General features: G+C 37.5%; 1 protein-coding gene across 1 annotated transcript; it reads right to left on the bottom strand.

The window, feature by feature from the left end:
• Nucleotides 1-1358: 1358 nt before the first annotated feature.
• wfdc2 (WAP four-disulfide core domain 2) lies at nt 1359-2958 on the bottom strand. Its single transcript, XM_079359340.1, has 4 exons — nt 2788-2958; nt 2479-2622; nt 2169-2306; nt 1359-2063 (listed from the first exon to the last, which is right to left on the bottom strand). Exons 1-4 carry the CDS (start codon nt 2879-2881, stop codon nt 1930-1932), a joined length of 510 nt encoding a protein of 169 aa, XP_079215466.1. The 5' UTR covers nt 2882-2958; the 3' UTR covers nt 1359-1929.
• Nucleotides 2959-18813: the final 15855 nt, after the last annotated feature.

Raw genomic sequence — 18813 nt, 5'->3', positions numbered from 1 at the left:
ATTTGGCCAGTCAGCGATTCTCACCGCTACACGTTTGGCAACAGCATGAAACAAAAACAAAGGAAATAACAGCATTCCACATATGTGATGTGGATCTCTGGTCAGCTGAAAGCTATGCTATCTCTGAAGCAAGTAGAGAGCAGAGCCTTGCCTTCAGGCTCTGTGTTTAAGGGATGCAGCATTATGTGCCTTGTTTGACTCTTACCAACAAATCTTTTACCTAATCTGTTACATACGTCTATGACAAGTTCACTTTATACAGTTTTTGCACTTTAATAATTACATTTGGATGTTAAAAAAAGCAATTTAAGCTGTGTTTTTATTATAACATATGTTACTTTTTAAATGGCAAAAGGGACTTGGGCTTATATAACACTTTTCTAGTCTTCTGACTATTCAAAGCGCTTTTACACTGCATGTCACACCTACCCATTCACACACTGATGGCAGTGATTGCTAAGTATTTTGAACATCAGAGGTAACTAATCCCATTCATACTCATTCACATGACCCTGACGCAGCAGGGGGAGCAATTCGGGGTCTTGCCCAAGGACACATTGGACATGTTCTCTACATGTTCCTTCCACTTGAGCGACAACAACTGAGCCACAGCCGCCCCCTTCTTTTAACAAATTTAAATAATTCTCAGAGCTCCCAAAGACATGTCTGTGAAGTTTCTTGTCAAAAATCCTGTCTGATCCCGTACTTTATCATGCATTTAAACCCCTTCGTTACAGCCCTGCTCAAAAACCTATGTCTATAACTAGAGATGCAAGTGAATTGTCCACGCCCCTGTGGAAGTGGATGTGCCTTTGGCTCTCTAGCACCATGCCCAATTGTTTATGGTGAGAGGGCAGAACAAACACCTAGTTGTAGGAGTGTCATCCACCTAGGCGAGAGGTTACTTACTGTTCATTGGGATGTCACAAAGGGGAAATCTTCAAAAGACAAGTCTGAGCACACCTTTTCTGAAAAATGCAGCAGGAAAGTGGACGGACCTTTCTCATAATTGAGAGTTTTGTGATTTGGGACACATGCCAGTGTTGAAAAACATGAAGTGAATTTTGCATAATGTTACCTTTGAGTTATGCAAATCTAATTTTCATACATCTTGAATTGACTCTCGACTATCTCTCGACATCATTGTAAATGAGGGCCTCCCCTCAATGATTCCTCAACAATAAATAAAGGTAAATGAAAATTGATAACGAATGGTAGTTGTTCACTCATTCATAGAGATTGGTTTTCCACGAGGAAGAACTACTCATTCTTGGCATATTTCATTTGTTTTCACAGTCCAGTTCATTTCTATGAAAGCCTTAAAAGAAACATGATACACTTAAGCCTAACTTTCAAAGTCCTGGTAAAATCTTTATTGTTTAAATACATATTGAAGCTACATTGATCCAAACCCCCAACATGTAAGCAAGCACCATATAAAGTACAGAAATATTGTCGTCATGTATACTCTACCTGAAGAGCTTTAATTATCTTTCAAAGGTTTTTTTTTTGTTTGTTTTTTTTGCACTAAAGGGTTATTGCATCAAAAGAAGGTCAAATAAAAGTTCCCACTAGTGACAACCGACTAGTAATCTTCAGATTATTTCAAGACAATGGATGGCAATCCACCAAAAAAATCCTGACTGAGTAATGGCAACAAATTAACTTGTTACTGTAAAGTTCTTTCTTTTCCAACCGTAGACTAAAATACTCAAAAAAATGTACAAAAATATGCAGTTCTTTGTGCTTAAAGTGAAGACATATAGCAAACTCCTTTGCAATTAATGAATTTCAATGGAATTTATCTCTTAAATATAAAACAACTAATGGTTACTGTATGACCGTGTGACACTAAACAGACAATCTCCTTACTTGATACATGTTCTATTTTGAATGAAAAGTAACTCGACAGTGTTTCTGTCTGGTAAATCAACAAGGCTCACTGCAGGCATGACCGCAGGTCGTTCTGCAGCACTTCTGCTCCCCTGGACACTGACCGTCATGATAGCAGTACTCTGCACACATGGGGGTTCCCTGGGGTAGAGCACAGCGACCTGGCTTCACTGAAATACCAAAGACAAAAATATCTTGTTTAAAAGAACTCACACACATAGGTCATCACACAACATTTCGCGACATGCAAGGTTTTTAGGTTGTCCAGATCTAACCTGTGTATGGTGCAATGCACTCATGTCCACATCCATTGTGACAACACTTCTCTTCATTGGGGCAGTCACTGTCATTAGAGCAATACTCAGCGCAAAGGCCTGAACCCCACTGCCTGCGAGGACATACTCCAGGCTTTGCTATAGGGACAAGAAAAATGGAATAAATTGGAATGACATTTGTAACACAGTCTGGAAAACAGCTTTTAATTGGACTGGACAATCTGTTGTCCAATTGAATTCCCATCAAAGTCAGTTTAGTCTCTGAAAATATTCTGCACACTTGAGAAACGTTTAACATTGTAGTTCATACTGAAAGCAGGAGGGACACAGACAGCTCCACAGTCAAAGACACAGCATTTGTGGTCTTCAGGACAGTCATCATCACATACACAGCCCTTATGTGATGGGACAGCATTCAGGAGTCGAGGGCAGTGGCCTGGCTTTTGAAGAATCACTGATAGAGAGATAGATAAAATGGATCACAAAAGGAGACACATCAGCTTTGATCACTGGGGTACTAAAATAGCTATAAAACTTGTTTGTGTCATAAAGCAGACATCTTTGCAAACAACTTTTTCTAATTTGTAGAGATACAGAATATTTTTTAAAACAAACATACCTGTTAAGTTGCCATCAGCTTCTGCAGCAAAAGCAATGTGCAGAAATGCAAGCGTTAAAATCAGCGCATATACCACTGGGCAGGATTTCTCCATGTTAACTTCTTGCACACAAGAATGTTCTCCTGTTAGGACAAATATCCCAGTACACAACCTGCAGGCTGAGCAGCTTCATCACAGAATGCTGGGTCCCTGTGCCTGCAGAATTACAATCCCATGCTTTTATCGGATGGCATAGAAAACACACTTTTCCTCATCTGCTTCTGCTAATGGAAATAGTTCAGTCTGTAATAATGGAGAATGATTTATTTGTATTCATTAAAATCTATCTTTGTATTTTTGAATTTGCTATGTATATTATTTTGACTAAATTATTATTATTATGACAACAGAAAAAACTATGAAACAAAAATTTGAAAGAGGACAACATTTGTTTGCCCTGTTTCTTTAACTGCAAAAGTTACAAAGAGCATGTCGTTGTAGATAGTGAGGACAATTATATGATTATAGTTTTATCTGCGATTGGCCTCATTTACTTCAAGGTCTTTTTGATGTTACATCAACTTGGCTTCCTTCACATTTACAGTCTTTGTTTTTCTCTGTGCTTGCCTTTTGTACCCCTTTGCTTTTGTTTTCTTTTTCAAGCAAAAATTACTTGAACTTAAATCTTTATTTGAGGCCTTTTAGTTCATCAGCAATCAGCAAACAAGAAATACAAAGGAGAGTGACTGTTTTTGTCTGCGACAACAACTGTCCAGGAATTCTCAGTCAGCATACTGCCATCTATTGGCAAAATCAGGAGTGACATGTTAGATATTTAATGGAAGATGATTCAATCGTGTTGAGCAATAACACCTTTGTTGTGTTTTTCATTTGTCCAAAGTTTTTCCTTGTAAATGCAAGAATAATTATTTTTCACTCTGTTATGACATTTGAGAGAACAGGCCACTCCAATGGTCCTTTCAATATTGACATCTTGCTTTTCAGGGCACTTTTACAAACTGTTTTTGTTAATATTCATTAAAACAAAAGCTCTTTCCCAAGAGCAGTCAGAGCAGATTTAAAAAAAAAAAGGATGGACATCGTAACACACTTATATAAGAGAGGTCCTCTTTCATGAAATGAATTTGGAGATAGAGTTTTATAAGCTGTTTATTTTTCCTATAAATCAGCTTTAACAACTCACTGTTTTGAGTTCAACCCTTTAAATATCCTTTCATTCTCAGCTTTTACCTGTAGTTTATGTTTTTTTGTTTGTTATTACATATAGTAAGACTTTATTACTCAACCTTATTCTGGCCTTGTAAACAATTATTGCACCAAAATATATAACTGCTTACAGCTTTTTGAAACTTATTCTCCAAAGCTGTGGCTTTTTAAGCTACGTAAGTGATTAAATGTTCTGTGTTGCCAGTAAAATAAAATGTTGTCATCATTTATATTAGTTATGCTATGTTACTGCTTTCATATTGAATGGTATGTGTCTGTTTGTTAATTCGCTCTCTTTATACTATGGTGTGCTGTAGATACAGTCTGACTGTATTCATAATATCAAAACACAATGCTGTATTCAAAAGCCATGACGATGGTTAATGAGATAGTCTACACAATTACATATTAGTTTCCTCATGAGCAGCCTGAGGTATTAGATTTCAGATCAGGCTGGCCGTGCTCCCTCAGACTGGACAGTGTATCTGATTTTGGTCAGCAAGTTTCTAGAAGGTCAGCACTTTGTTTCTAAGGCTCTTTAACTGTTTACAGGTCTCTTTTAACCAACACATGTTTTTCTCTCCTCACAGGTTATCTACATTATGCTATATTAGTTTTAAGTCTAACTGCTAATGCTAACTGCACAGGTTTAACATATAATTATGTTTATTCTTAGTCACATAGGGGCTGCTAAATCTTGTTTGGGGGATTATTGTATACAGAGGGGAGGGGGGACAGCGGGTGTGTATTGTAACTAATGTCTTGTGTCCTGCCTGTCTGTATACTGCTACTGGATGCCTTGAATTTCCCTCGGGATCAATAAAGTATCTATCTATCTATCTATCTATCTATCTATCTATCTATCTATCTATCTATCTATCTATCTATCTATCTATCTATCTATCTATCTATCTATCTATCTATCTATCTATCTATCTATCTATCTATCTATCTATCTATCTATCTATCTATCTATCTATCTATCTATCTATCTATCTATCATTTTAAACCCTAATCCTGACAAAGTAGCAGTCTGTTGTGTTGTGCCATGGTGTACCAGGCTAAATGCAATATGCACATTATAAAATAAGCATTCAGGATAAGGTAAAAGAGGCCACCGAAACAGTTTTCATAAGCAGTGAAACATGCTGTTTTCAGCTTCTTTGCGACACACAGACAAATGTGTTGAATGTGCTCTGACTCCACTCTCTTTTAAAAGGTTATCATAGGCTGACTTTATTCCTTTGCTTTTGATGAACATTTAAAATAATTTACAACTTAGTGTAAACAGCATACAGTACTTCAAGTATCTACTACGTTGCTCTTAATACTTAGTGGTAGAACAAAGTAGATTATTTTCCTTAGAAATGCTCTTTATCTTAAGTATTAAAAGAGCAGAACATGTACTTACTTACTTACACTGGGTGAATCAATCATTGAATCTATAATGTGTTGAGTGATAAACAGGATTCTGGAAAAAAACATTAAACATGATTTTTGGAGTTATATGCGAGTGTTCATTATGTTATTCCTTCTGCACTTTCATTGAAAATGTCATCTTTAAAGGCTGGTTTGTAAATAAGATCAGCATGCTGCTTTGAGATGCAGTACAATCAATTACCTCTAGATGGGGGTCTCCACTAGACGATCTCAGCAGTATTGCCCTTTGTTCAAGCTTCCATCAATCTTTGTTGCTGTCACTATCAATTTAATTGGATGATAAAACATAGTAGCACCCTTAAAGATCTAGAACCCATAGAGATCCATCAGTACAAGTGTAACTGTAGGTAACAATTAGTCATATATCATTTTTTGGATCCAAACCCAAGCATCCCTTAGTTGTTGTGATGTAGCCTAATTATGTAAATACATTCTATCTGGCTTTGATTTGATTGACACCTATCCCTAAAATTCACTAACAGGGAAAATCCAGGGGGCTATTATTCTGGGTGCAGGGTACCGGAGGAGTGATTTTAGCCCCTGGAGTGCTAAGGCAATGACATTTACATGTCCAACTGCATTGCTCACAGCAAGCTCAGCAACTTGGGCTCAGCTGTGAGATTTTTTTTAAAAGCTTGAATTTGTTATTCTGGTTTAATTTCATAGACATGCCGACCTTTTTGACACCTTCCAGTATCCCATGTTTTAATGTATGCTCAGAATACACATGCATAGGGTAAGTTATTTTCTTATACTATGTTGCATTTTTGCAATACTGAACTGTAGAGACACCTTGTACCTGCTCCCTTCCCTCCCTTTCCATTTCCCCATTTTCCTTTTTTTTCTTTCCTCTTGTCCTTGGGAATTCAATCATGAAAACCTAGAAACCTTTCCTCAATGTATTCATGTAACACGGATGGGCTGGTGGATGTTATTGTATGTCCTTGAAATGATGTAGATGCTATCACTTTCATTGCTGCATGGTCATAGATGTTAGACGTAAGAATGAGTCAGAAAAAAAGAGATGGTTCAGTGTGACTGTCAGTGACAATTGTAGCACGTATGATAACAGCTGGAATTGTGGGACATGATATTTTTCAGCATTACTTGCTCTTAAAAATAATAAATTATCTCACTTTAGAGATCAAAAGAAATTTATTTTAGTTGGGGTGTCACATTACATCTATATTATGAATGCAAAGCATAAGCTCTCTGCTTTAGAAAAGTGTTATAGCAAGGTGCAGATATCTTCGCAGCCAAATTCATGTGACAAACATGATAAATGGGAATAATTCTCCACCTCTCTCTCATGTTTTCCATCCTGACCCAAAACAAATCTCAGCAAAACCCCTGAACCACAAGGCCCCTCCCCCCTGTGCTTCAGTAGTCAATCATGTATTAGTTGCATTAACCTGCCATTGACCTCTGTATGCTAAACCCAATTGCCATTTTACCTCAATCATAATTGTTCTATCTTTATGGGTCTGAATCAGATTTTTTTTTGTCTCACTTCAGCCTCTGGCATCAAAAAATGTTCCTTTGCACGGATGGATGTCCAATGGGGGACACTACAAATGGAAATGAAATAGAGGTTGCATCATTAGCATCATTTTTGTCTTCATCAGAAACTGAAAGTTAATGTGTAAGAGGAAATCTGATCTCTTTCCATAAGAAGAGTTGAATAATAAAAATCTAGCGCTTTTAAAACTTCTTATTTTCGTGAGTCTAATTGTCATTAAGCAATTATTAAATGCCTTTATTAGGACCAAACACTTGACTTACGCACCAACAAACATGTCTACTTCCCTCTAACTCTGAGAGTAATGATAATCCTGTGTTGGTGTTTTGGAGTCAAAATAATGCTAATGCCTCTAATGATAAAACATGCTCAGCAATCCCTCCCCGTCATCCCATTGTCTCCCCACAGTGCAAAAGCTGCCCCTGAAGCCCCATGGGAAATGTGTAATGTATTCAGCCAGGCCTTGGGGATAAAATGAAAACAAATGTAGTGTAATAAAGGAGAGAAGATGAAGCGATTCTGTGATGATGCTCTCCACCAGCCTTATAAATCAAAATAAAAGTGGAGCAGGTCAGATGTGCCCCCACCCTAACTACACACACACACACACACACACACACGCACACACACACACACACACACACACACACCCCCCCACACACACACACCTACATACACACATACACACAAACACACATTTACACAGGCATGTGCACATATATGCAGTATCTATGCATACTAACATGAGTGAAAAAAAGATGAAGAAAAGGATGAAATCAGCGGATGTTTAAGAATGCATCTTAAACATCTACAACATGAGTGTTACAAATTCAAATTGCTTAATCCCCTAAAAAAATGTATTTTCCCTTTATAGATAGATAGATAGATAGATAGATAGATAGATACTTTATTGATCCCGAGGGAAATTCAAGGCATCCAGTAGCAGTATACAGACAGGCAGGACACAAGACATTAGTTACAATACACACCCGCTGTCCCCCCTCCCCTCTGTATACAAAATCCCCCAAACAAGATATAGCAGCCCCTATGTGACTAAGAATAAACATAATTATATGTTAAACCTGTGCAGTTAGCATTAGCAGTTAGACTTAAAACTAATATAGCATATAGTACCATTTCTTAATATTTTATAACTTTAAAAAAAAACATAAACAAAGATTTATCAAAGTTAAGATCTGAATGTTTTATTTCCATCTCAAGTTTGACCAAACCATTTTATTACGAATCACTAAAATGTCTTCAGCTTTAGATAAAAACAGATATTTTGGCCATTCAATTACTTTAAAATGAAGCAACATGCTTGGGAACCCAAAATAATCTGCATCCACAACCCTTTACATTTAGCCTACACTACACATTTTCAGTTTTTTACATTTTTATATTTTAATCTAACTTCATTTTGAACTCTGATTTTCTTCTGCTAGCCTGCTTTGCTGCTGTAACACTATACCTTTCTTTGTTTGCGAGATGATTAAAGGATTATCTTATCTTATCTTAAAGCATCTTTAGTACTGTGCTCTACCTGTAGGGGCTGCTGTGGTAACAGTGTGATTACAGTATCAAGTCAATGGTCCCAGACAGAGGAAGATGTTACAGAAGTGGCAACAATTACTATATCCCAAAAATTAAAATTCAGGAAAAAAAAGGTTTGCAAACAGCTGGTTATCTTGGCCCAGATTTGAAGTAATGAACTGAATAACTAGATTTTCTCTGACAGGAAAATTGAGGTTGATTTGAAAATTGTCAAGGCGTGGTGCTTTGAGTTTTAAGGTCAATATCAAGAAGGGATTTTTTTTCAGCGAAAATATTGTACACTAACATGGTGAGATACACCGTCCCTTACAAACATGCAAACTTTGAAGTCGGATTTGAGACTTTCTTTGACTGCTGTGGCTGCTTATACACTGATAAAGAATAGTAAGCAGAGAGAAAAATAAATAATTAATGCCTAATAAGTTGGAGGATAGCGCACTATAGGGCTTCTTTTTTTCTTTTCAGGCTAAGAATAGAGAAAGCCTCCTGAGTTGTTTATTTCCTCCATCCCTTCTTTCTTTTCATGTCCTTCTCATTTTACGAGCCATGAGTCAACACAGCACACGTAAATGATATTTTGACACAGAGAGCCATGAATAATTCATTTAAATTTACTTTTATGCCAGAGTTGGACCCCTCAGCACCCTTTCTCTCCCTCCCTATCGCTCCCCTTTTTCTCCACCTCTCTCTGTCCCTACCCCCCACCCGTACTCCCTTTTCTCTTCTCACTCATCCTCATTAGGGCTCAACCTCATTTCTCCTCTCCTGGCTCCTCCTTCTTTTTTTCTCCTCCTCCATCAGACAGCATGAGAGGAAACAATGCACAATCATATTGTAGCTCTCAGAACTGGACATGTATTTACAGTTTGAAAATAATATATATCTAATGATTTGCTCCCCTATGTTTATATAATGAGAACGAAGTTGGGGCATACAGGTGATATTCATTTTGGAAACTATTTGGATTCTTATCTGGCTTTTTATTTAAAGGCATTGTTTTAACAAGACTACGCTTTTCAATGTTTTTTTGAAATACATTTATTCAAGTTACATTGGTTGTCTTTTTTATGTTGTACATTTTGTTTATTTTTTAATGTCTTAATGTTTTTATTTATTTATTAATCTTGCAACTGTGTTTTCTTTCATCGTCCAATTTTGTTGTCTTACTCTTACTATATATGAATTTGAATTTTTGTTCTTTTTCCTGTGGTCATGGTTCTGATGTGAAGCAAGTAGTTTTAAATAGAGTGATTTAAATGAACTTGCGTTGAGTCAATTAAATAAAGGCAAAAGTAATATATTGACTTTCTTGTTAATTGCTTTACATTAAAATAATTAAAATAATAGGAAAGTTGTTCTTTTAAGCTATCATTAATTTTGAAAACAGGAAAGTCTTTTACACCACCAACTAGCCCACCAAATGACGGCTTTTGAGGTCAGTGAGGTCCTGATGAAACCAACAACACACATTGATTCAGTGTCAAAATTAATTATCCATAACTTGATCTGTACCAATAAATTCATCAGCAGCTGGCATCCTGCATGATCAGCAGCAATGATTCTTCTTTGCCAAGTTGCTGATGTTTGGCCTACAGGCTCACAAACTGCCAGACACAGACAGTTTTAAAAGCAAATAAAAAAAAAACATTATTCCTTCTGCTGCTTTCTTTAACTGCTTGCTTGTTTTTATGACAAAAAGAGGAAGTGACGATGGAGGATGAAGTTCAGGACGGTCTGGTCATCTTATCATTATCGTCATCATCATCATCATCTATGTCAAAAATTATTCTGATACTGCTCCTCCAGAAGCATCGTTGGTATCATCTTTAGGGAAATATTTTCTAAGCTTAAGGATCCATGTTACCTTCCTTGGCCCTATTTCATATTGCAGAGGATCCTCAGTAAAAGGGGTAATTAATTGTTTTTAGTTTTGATCGACCTGTTATCAGTCTTTGGTGGGCAGCCTGCATGAACCCCCCCCCCGGAATCATTGGTAGATGGTCTGTCTGAACAACACCCTCCCCCACCCTTTGCTCTTTTTCTCTGTAGTTGTAATTTTTCATTGCTTTTTGGCAAGGATTCTTTGAAAACCAAAATCCGGATGATCCTTGAATTAAAAGGACAGTTAAGAAAAAAGAAAATAAGAAAAAAAATATCACAAGAAAAAGAACTGTGGAAGTATCCTTGAATAAAATCTTATCTTTCAATGTACAACAACACAGACTTATTTAACATGAAAAAGTTTGGGATCCCCAGATCCAGGACATAATCCAAATGGTGATGTAGTCTCTGGCTACAGCCTGTAATCTACTTACTTCGCACTTTTGAGTTGAAGAGTCCTTATTCCTTTGGTGTGAAATCCCTCAGCTGAGAAGTGGCTTCCAAGGATGCAGGGATGAATAATCTGCATCATCCCCATCGTCCAGAGTGCTTCTTCATTCATAATTTAGCAACCAACCCCCCCATTACATCTGATGGAAGCCACTGACCTGAAAATGTAGAGGGAATGAGCTCCTCCAAGTGCACCTCTAACAATGTCTGTGTCCGGCCCCTGCATGTTGCCAGCAAACATCAATAAATGAGTCCAGTGAAAACATTGGGATCTAATACTGTTTTAGTCTGTAAACATAGGAAATGGCACTGACCAGGTTTCTAAATGTCTCCTGTTTGAATAAACACATTTTAAGTAAATACTTAAAAATGCTCTTCTTTGCAATTGGATTTTAAGGAACATTGGCAGAGGCTATGCCCAATGTGAAAAGTAAACAGTAAATCAGTGCAAAAACATTTTACCACAATGCATTGAAAACACACAACAAACAATTTAAAGGTTTAGGTTATTAAATAAACCTTTAAGATACATTTTGACCTCCATTGTTAAACAACAGTATCTCATTCAACACATATTTTGTTCTGTGCCTTTTCCATCTTGTAAAAATAATGACCAGTTACCACGTAAAAAAACATAGACTACTTAATTGTGGCTAAATGCATTGGTCATGTTGGCCTGAGCTGTGCATTCCTGTTGCAGTAGGCTACACTGCATATTAACAAACTTTGTAGTTTCTCTTGCACAGTTGTTCAAATCTAGCTTTTCAGGCAAAAGCCAGTCTCAGAGCACATTTTAAGATTCTCCATGAAATGAAAATAAAGAATTAAAACGTGTAACAATAAGAGGAAGCTACAACCTCCTCTACACTGTACCCATCCTGTATCAGCATGAAAATCATCATATTTTGAGAACCCCTATGTGACTTGAACGAACCATATGAGTCATCTAGGATTATGAGTCATATTCTACATCAATACAACGAAAGCACCAGCTTTACCACACACCTACAGACTGGGAAACTTTTCACATACTGAAGTTACTAGCTCAGCATGCTTGCCACTGTCGACTATGCTAAAACTGGGACAGTCTCTTTTTTTATAAGCTGGTGCAGCTTGAATGTTTAACAGATGTGATTGGATGTAGTCTAAAGTAATTATATAGGCAAACATTTGAAAATGTCCATAAAGGAAAAGATCACTGATATAAAAACCTTTGACCAATTAAATGTCCATTTTAAATGTATGTATTTAATTGCTTCATAGACAGACAGACAGACAGACAGACAGACAGACAAAGCTGTATCTCTATCATATCGTAAAATAAGTCTCTCCTTTATGAAGCCATTGGACAGTTAACGGACACTAACAGGCAGAACCTTTGTCACTTTAATAATTCCTTGGTTGTTCTACAAATTATGTATTTAATTATACAGGTACTATATATATCTGCACATCGTCCTTTATAACTATTATATTATAGTTTATATCTGTATATACTTTTTCAGGGAAATTTTCTCAATGACTCCTAGAAATTTAGCAGAAGGTAGTTGTTGAAAATGTTTATGTTTTGTATTATGTGTATTGTCAATTCTGTCTTTTTGGCTATACAAATGTATTGACAAATCATGCTTTTCACACCTGCACACTTGGTGTTGTTCTCTTGTAACTTTCTTTCCTTACACTGACATTGTCAAGTATGAAAAAACACTGTATTGTTACATTGTCATACAGCTGCCTTTACTTCCTGTCACATCTTAATGCTTTTTCCATCACATCCTGACTTTGTTCTTCCACTCATCACAGATAAAAGTGACTTATTGTCACTTCATTTGGCACAGACAGTCACTCTCCACGGCACTGCAGTGAGGCCTACTGAACTAAAGCTACAGTTTAATCCCCTCCCCATCGCAGCTCCTCCCAATAAAACTGATTTGCTTTGGCATGTATTGTTTTGGAAAATAAATCAGTTGACTCTTTCCACTTCATGCACTCATGACATCATTTGTTTCCCCTCTTAACTCAATTATTGTCACTTAGTTCATCTATACGGCAACAGTGACCTGTAGCTGCAGTGTGCGGGGCCCTTCCCACTCTGTGCAGCATGACAGCAACGACAAGGAAATGGTTACGCCTTGAGCCTGTAACTTTGTCAGAGTTTATGTACAATAGAGCACATTATCCGCCTTATTTTTCTGTCACCCAATCCTCTTTTTCCCGCTTCGAAAACAAGCTTCAAGGTAATTGTGTCATTGTGTCATAAGGCACAGGGAAAAAATGGTAATCCATTAAATTGCATTCCGTGTTCTGTGTTGCTTTTGTAGTACAGAGCAGCACCACAGGATTTGGGAAAGGTGAATTATGAATAATTGCCTTTGATCCAAAAAGCCTGACAAGTAATAACATTTAATGAAATAGCTAATCAATGAAACCGAGGCTCCATGTTTTTTATGTTCAATGAGACAGTTTGTCTAAAGATACTGTACCAGTTTGTTAATCATCATATTAACAAAGAGACGTTGTGATTCAGACCAGCACATTTTCCACAAAGTTTAGTTAACTTTTACTTTCCATACTTTGACCTTAAACATTTGCTGTCAATAACATCTGAAACCAAAGTTCCTGCTTGGATGCAAAAAGTCCTGCTGATAAATAATTCAGCACTGAACATGAGAGGGGCCAGATGTTATTGAACACACAAACACACTCTAAAAAGGTCTTTGTTGTGTCAATTAGTTGATTAAGTATCATCTACTCCTCTGTTATCATCAGAAACCTCATCTGTTTTTAAATAGCTTCATATTACGGGGAAAGCAAAGTTAAGGGGACATTTCAATTACATGTCAGCATATTGTACATCAGCTATCATTTTTAAGCTTTACTTGACTTGTTAGCATTTCATCAAGTATGCTCATTAATGGGAGGTCATCAGTGAGCTGAAACACAGAGTTTGGAGTCTGAAAGCAGGATACTTTTAGTGAAAACACAAGTCTCATAGAATGTATAACATCTTGGTGTTGGTAAGTTAGGTCAATGACACCTTACAAAACATGTTCACATGTTGTACATACAGCTTAAAGCCATTAGCCCTGTAAAAGGACAAACAATTTTGTAGGAAACACTCATTGGAAGGGAAGAAAATCCTAATTTTTAAAATGCTTTGAAGGACCTTTGACCTTCATTAAAGAAAACTGAAGATTTTCTTTATGTTGTTTCATGAAAAATGATTTCTTCCCACACTCAGTCTCTATGATACCTGCTGTATACAGTATGTGATCGATTCAAGCGGAAACCTCATTTTGAAAAATGAAACCATTTGCAAGTGCAAAAAACAACAGGTTATCTGGTGTCCACTTGAGGCTGGCTGCAGAAGCACAGTAATAGACACAGACATAGCAGGTGTGAGACAAGACGAACAAAGTTATAAACTGGTGGTGATATACAATAAATGATATGAATTCTTATTATTTTAGTCGTTTCAAGTTTAATCTAGATTTGTTCCCTTTGAAATGTGCTGTGGAAGAACAAAGTGGCATACATTTAAATTAAAGAGGTACAATACAGTTGCATCACTTGCATAAATACTGCAGTAAGACAGAGTGAAGAAGCCTGTTGAACCTTATGATGAGTCCCAGCAGGAAGTATTCATTAGCCTTAATATTTAGCAAGCACCTGATTCTCAGCTGATAGTCAAGCCATATTAGATCAGGAACATCATAAGACCTCCACCACCTGCCAGAAAGAGAGCATGTGTTTTCCTCTGATTCTCTGGTTTACCTACAAGAAGGAAAGGACATTACAGAGAGCAAGTTTATCTGCAACTGATGGAAGATATGTCACCTGTGAAAAAAAAATCTTTAGTTTGCTGATTACAACACGTTTTTAATCCAAACTAGTAATAAAGTCAAAAACATTTGGGGATAATCTATTTCCCATAGCAAAGCAGGAACAACAGACCCAATTTTGTTTTGCGATTAAGACTTTACAGCCATACTATAGCTCCAATAGATTGCAATGGTAAATGGATTTACTTCTGACTATGCAAAGTACTTTTTACACAGCATACCATATTCACCATTCACAAACATTCCCATTGCTTTGTAGTGTCCATATTAACAATTAATATGCATTCATATGCTGCTGAGCAATTTCCAATTCAGATCAAAGGACATTTCAACATGTTGGTTTAGGAGCTGGGGAACGAACCCCCAACCTCCTGTTTGAAAGAAAAATGACTCCTCCACAGAGCCACAGCATTTCTATCTACTTGTTTGAAATGTCTCTACAACTATTGACAACTCTGATTAAGAGATTCCTGTTCTCTTTTTTTTCAAATGCAATAAAGTTGTTGTTTACTGAACGTGCACCAATAGGTCAAGCCTTAATTTGTCTATTTATAAAACTACAACTCCGTTATTCTCTGCTGTCAATCAATCAATAATTTTTTTGAGCTCACATCCATTTTCCACCGTTTATCCGGGGCCGGGTCGCGGGGGCAACAGTCTTAGCAGAGACGCCCAGACTTCCCTCACCCCAGACAACTTTCTCCAGCTCTTCCAGTGGGACCCCAAGGCGTTCCCAGGTCAGTCGAGAAAGTTAGTCTCTCCAGCATGTCCTGGGTCTACCACGAGGCCTCCTCCCGGAGGAACATGCCTGGAACACCTTCCTAGGGAGACGTCCAGGGGGCATCCAGAACAGATGCCCGAGCCACCTCAGCTGACTCCCCTCGATGTGGAGGAGTAGCAGCTCTACTCCGAGCTCCTCCCTGGTGGCCGAGCTCCTCACCCTATCTCTAAGGGTGTGCCCGGTCACCCTACGGAGGAAGCCCATTTCAGCCGCTTGTATCCGGGATTTCGTTCTTTCGGTCATGACCCAAAGCTCATGACCCTAGGTGAGGGTAGGAACGAAGATCGACCGGTAAATCGAGAGCCTTGCTTTTCGACATAGCTCCTTCTTCACCACGACGGACCAATACAACGACCGCAATTGTTTGTAAAAGTGTGCTTCAGTCCATGCAGTGAAACACAAAATAATTATGTTCAAAAGGTTCAAAATATGCATATGCATTTCTCTGTTTTAACCCTTTGATGTTATTTTAATTTTATTTCCAATTAATTAAGGGATTTCAATATTTGGAAAATCCTCACACAGTTTTTATTTAGATTTAACAGCCAGGACCACGCCACAATCAAATGCATTTTAGATATTTATTAATGGATTATGTGAATGATGAGACAGATGAATGTGTGGTAAGAAAAGGCTTACGTAGGAAGTTGTCAAGTGGCTGGTCTGAAAGGATAGACAGACTGCAGGGGAGAGGGAGACTCAGGATGGGGTTTCTGTCTGAAGTGTGTTCCTAGAATTAGACTAACAAGATGATGAGAGGAGGAAAGAGGTTGAATGAATGAGAGGAAGGGAGAGTAGGTGGAAAAAACAGGCTGTGAGTGTGAGAGTGTGATGGCTCAGTAGGTTTGAAGGTGTTGTTCGGGCGTTGTCCTGCTCCTGTACCTAAGTTGTTAAATACAGTATAAACTTCATTTCTAACTTTTTAGGGAATAGGGTTTGTAGATTGCTATGGTTTGTTCACTGAAAGTCAATGTGGTGCAGGCAAAAGCAATTCACACCCCCGGTCATATCAGTGCTCATCTGGAAAACCATGGGGTTTTTCATTCACACAACATGTGAATTCTGTGCGTGGGTGTTCATCTAACAGATGGACATCCTGATCTAAATTATAATCAGGTTATCCAATGAGAAGAAGGACAGCTCATCATTAAAGGCGAATGTAATTTGCATAAAAGTACACAATGCTATGAAACCCCCTTTGCCTGCAACATATCCCTTTAGGGTGCTCTATCTACAAATGCAAAGATCCAAACTCACACAATGACATGACGACAGATGTTTAAAAAAGAGAGAAAATTATTCACATGGGTTGTGAAGATGCAGTTTCCTTCTTTTATACCATTTGTTTTTCATAAATACGACTGCTCAGAGAGCCCTTAATACTTTGTGTATCAGTTTGTTCTTGTATGCCAGACAGTGTTCAGCAGCAGCCTCTGGGGCCTGTCTGCAGTCAAACAGGCTTTCTCCTCTCCTGCTCTGTTTTCTGTCAGTTTTAAGTGAAAGAAGACAAGGGTGAGGGATGTCAGCAACAAGCAGCTGCTCAGAGGTGTGCTGTCTGTTGATGCTGGGCTCTCCTGGCAACATGTTCAAGCTGTCACCTTTCCTCTCAATCACAAAATGTCGAGTGTCAAAACACAGAGGCAGAAATTATATTTTAGTTCTTAAACCATGATTTTAACACATTGCATTTGGTGAAAATGATTATGAATCAGACAGGAGTGTCAAAATTGATGTCTTACTTTACATAAAGCAATGCTTTTAATATTGAAAGCATGATTCAGGATTATAATAGAAATATTTTCACAATGTCCCCCACCATCTGTGGGAATGTGATACCTTTCTTTAGCTGAGTGAAAGAGAGAGTGGGGGGCTTGGGAGGGAGGGGGAGTGGTGTTCTCTAATCCCAGAATCCCTCACATCGAATCATGCAAATTTGGTGCACTTTGAAGCGATTCCAGCTCCTACCATATGCAGAGTGAAAACAACAATCTATTATGCATGCATTGCACCAAGCTTATGGTAATGTTATTTTCCTGCTATCCCTATAAAGTCAAATTTGCAGATGAACAACATATCTAAAGTTTCTTTTAAATAATATTTGTCTCATTGTGGCTGTGCATTTGTGAATAACAAGCAGAGGTAGCTGCAGGGATCTGTTTGTGTCTCTCTTTGGAAGTGAGGCTTGAGAATATGATAGGTAATATTTCTTCAAGCAATCAGTTTCTGAGAGGTTGTGTTTTTGTCGTATTCACTCCGAGAATGTTCTCATGATTCAAGTTCTGCTCCTTATAGACAACAACACAATCGGAAACTTCCTGAAATACAATGCAGTTTGTTTTTCATTGTGTTTGTCACTCCCAAGCACCAATAAGCTTCGTATTCATGAAGTCTTTGTCATTTTTTACATCAGTAATAGACCATGTTAAAATAAACTGCTCTATAAATACACAAATAAACGACAGCTAGAGGAATCTATGAAGAAATCTGCGTCCTACACAAATAAACTTTAATGACCAGGTAGGTGTTTCAAGACAACAATATTTTAGGCTTTCTTTCTCGCACTTTATTTTACAAGCCAAAAATCTGTCAGTGCGCTTTGTCGCTCTCTGTCTATGGCTGAATAAAGAACACAACATCAACAATGTTTCCATTTGTTCAATGGATAATTAGGGCCCACGACATGCCAAGAATCATTTTCTGTCTTGGCTCATCCTAATTTGGGGGAGGATTCATGCAAAGTGTAATTGGCAAGACAAGATGTGACTGGTGTCTCCAGAGTGTGTCTGTGCTTTGTTACAACATGAAGTTCTTAATGAAGAGGCAGGCTGTTGCTTGATTATGATGTTTATATTTCAAATATGCAAAGGCTTCCCAACTCTTTGAAAGTAAACTAACTTAAAAGTCTTTACCTGTCACTGTCATCAATCAGTCTATCAAGCAGTTTATCAATCAGACTATCTATGAAACAGACTATCTATCTATCTATCTATCTATCTATCTATCTATCTATCTATCTATCTATCTATCTATCTATCTATCTATCTATCTATCTATCTATCTATCTATCTATCTATCTATCTATCTATCTATCTATCTATCTATCTATCTATCTATCTATCTATCTATCTATCTATCTATCTATCTATCTATCTATCTATCTATCTCCTTCACTGAAAGCAACATCAGCAGGTTTGAGTGTGTTTGGGTCGGTGTGGGTGGGTGAAGGAGATGGCATCTTATAAAATAGACACAAACACAAACATGTAAACAAGCACACTTTGTGGTGTACCTGTTATGAGAAATGACAATGTCTTGTTGATTATGAAACCTATTTCACAGCTGAGGCGCTGTT

Source organism: Symphodus melops (genome assembly GCF_947650265.1).
Source record: "Symphodus melops genome assembly, chromosome: 13".
In the NCBI taxonomy this organism is placed as follows: Eukaryota; Metazoa; Chordata; class Actinopteri; order Labriformes; family Labridae; genus Symphodus; species Symphodus melops.
The sequence above is the reverse complement of the archived record's forward strand: the minus strand, read 5'-3'. Positions and strand labels throughout refer to the sequence as shown.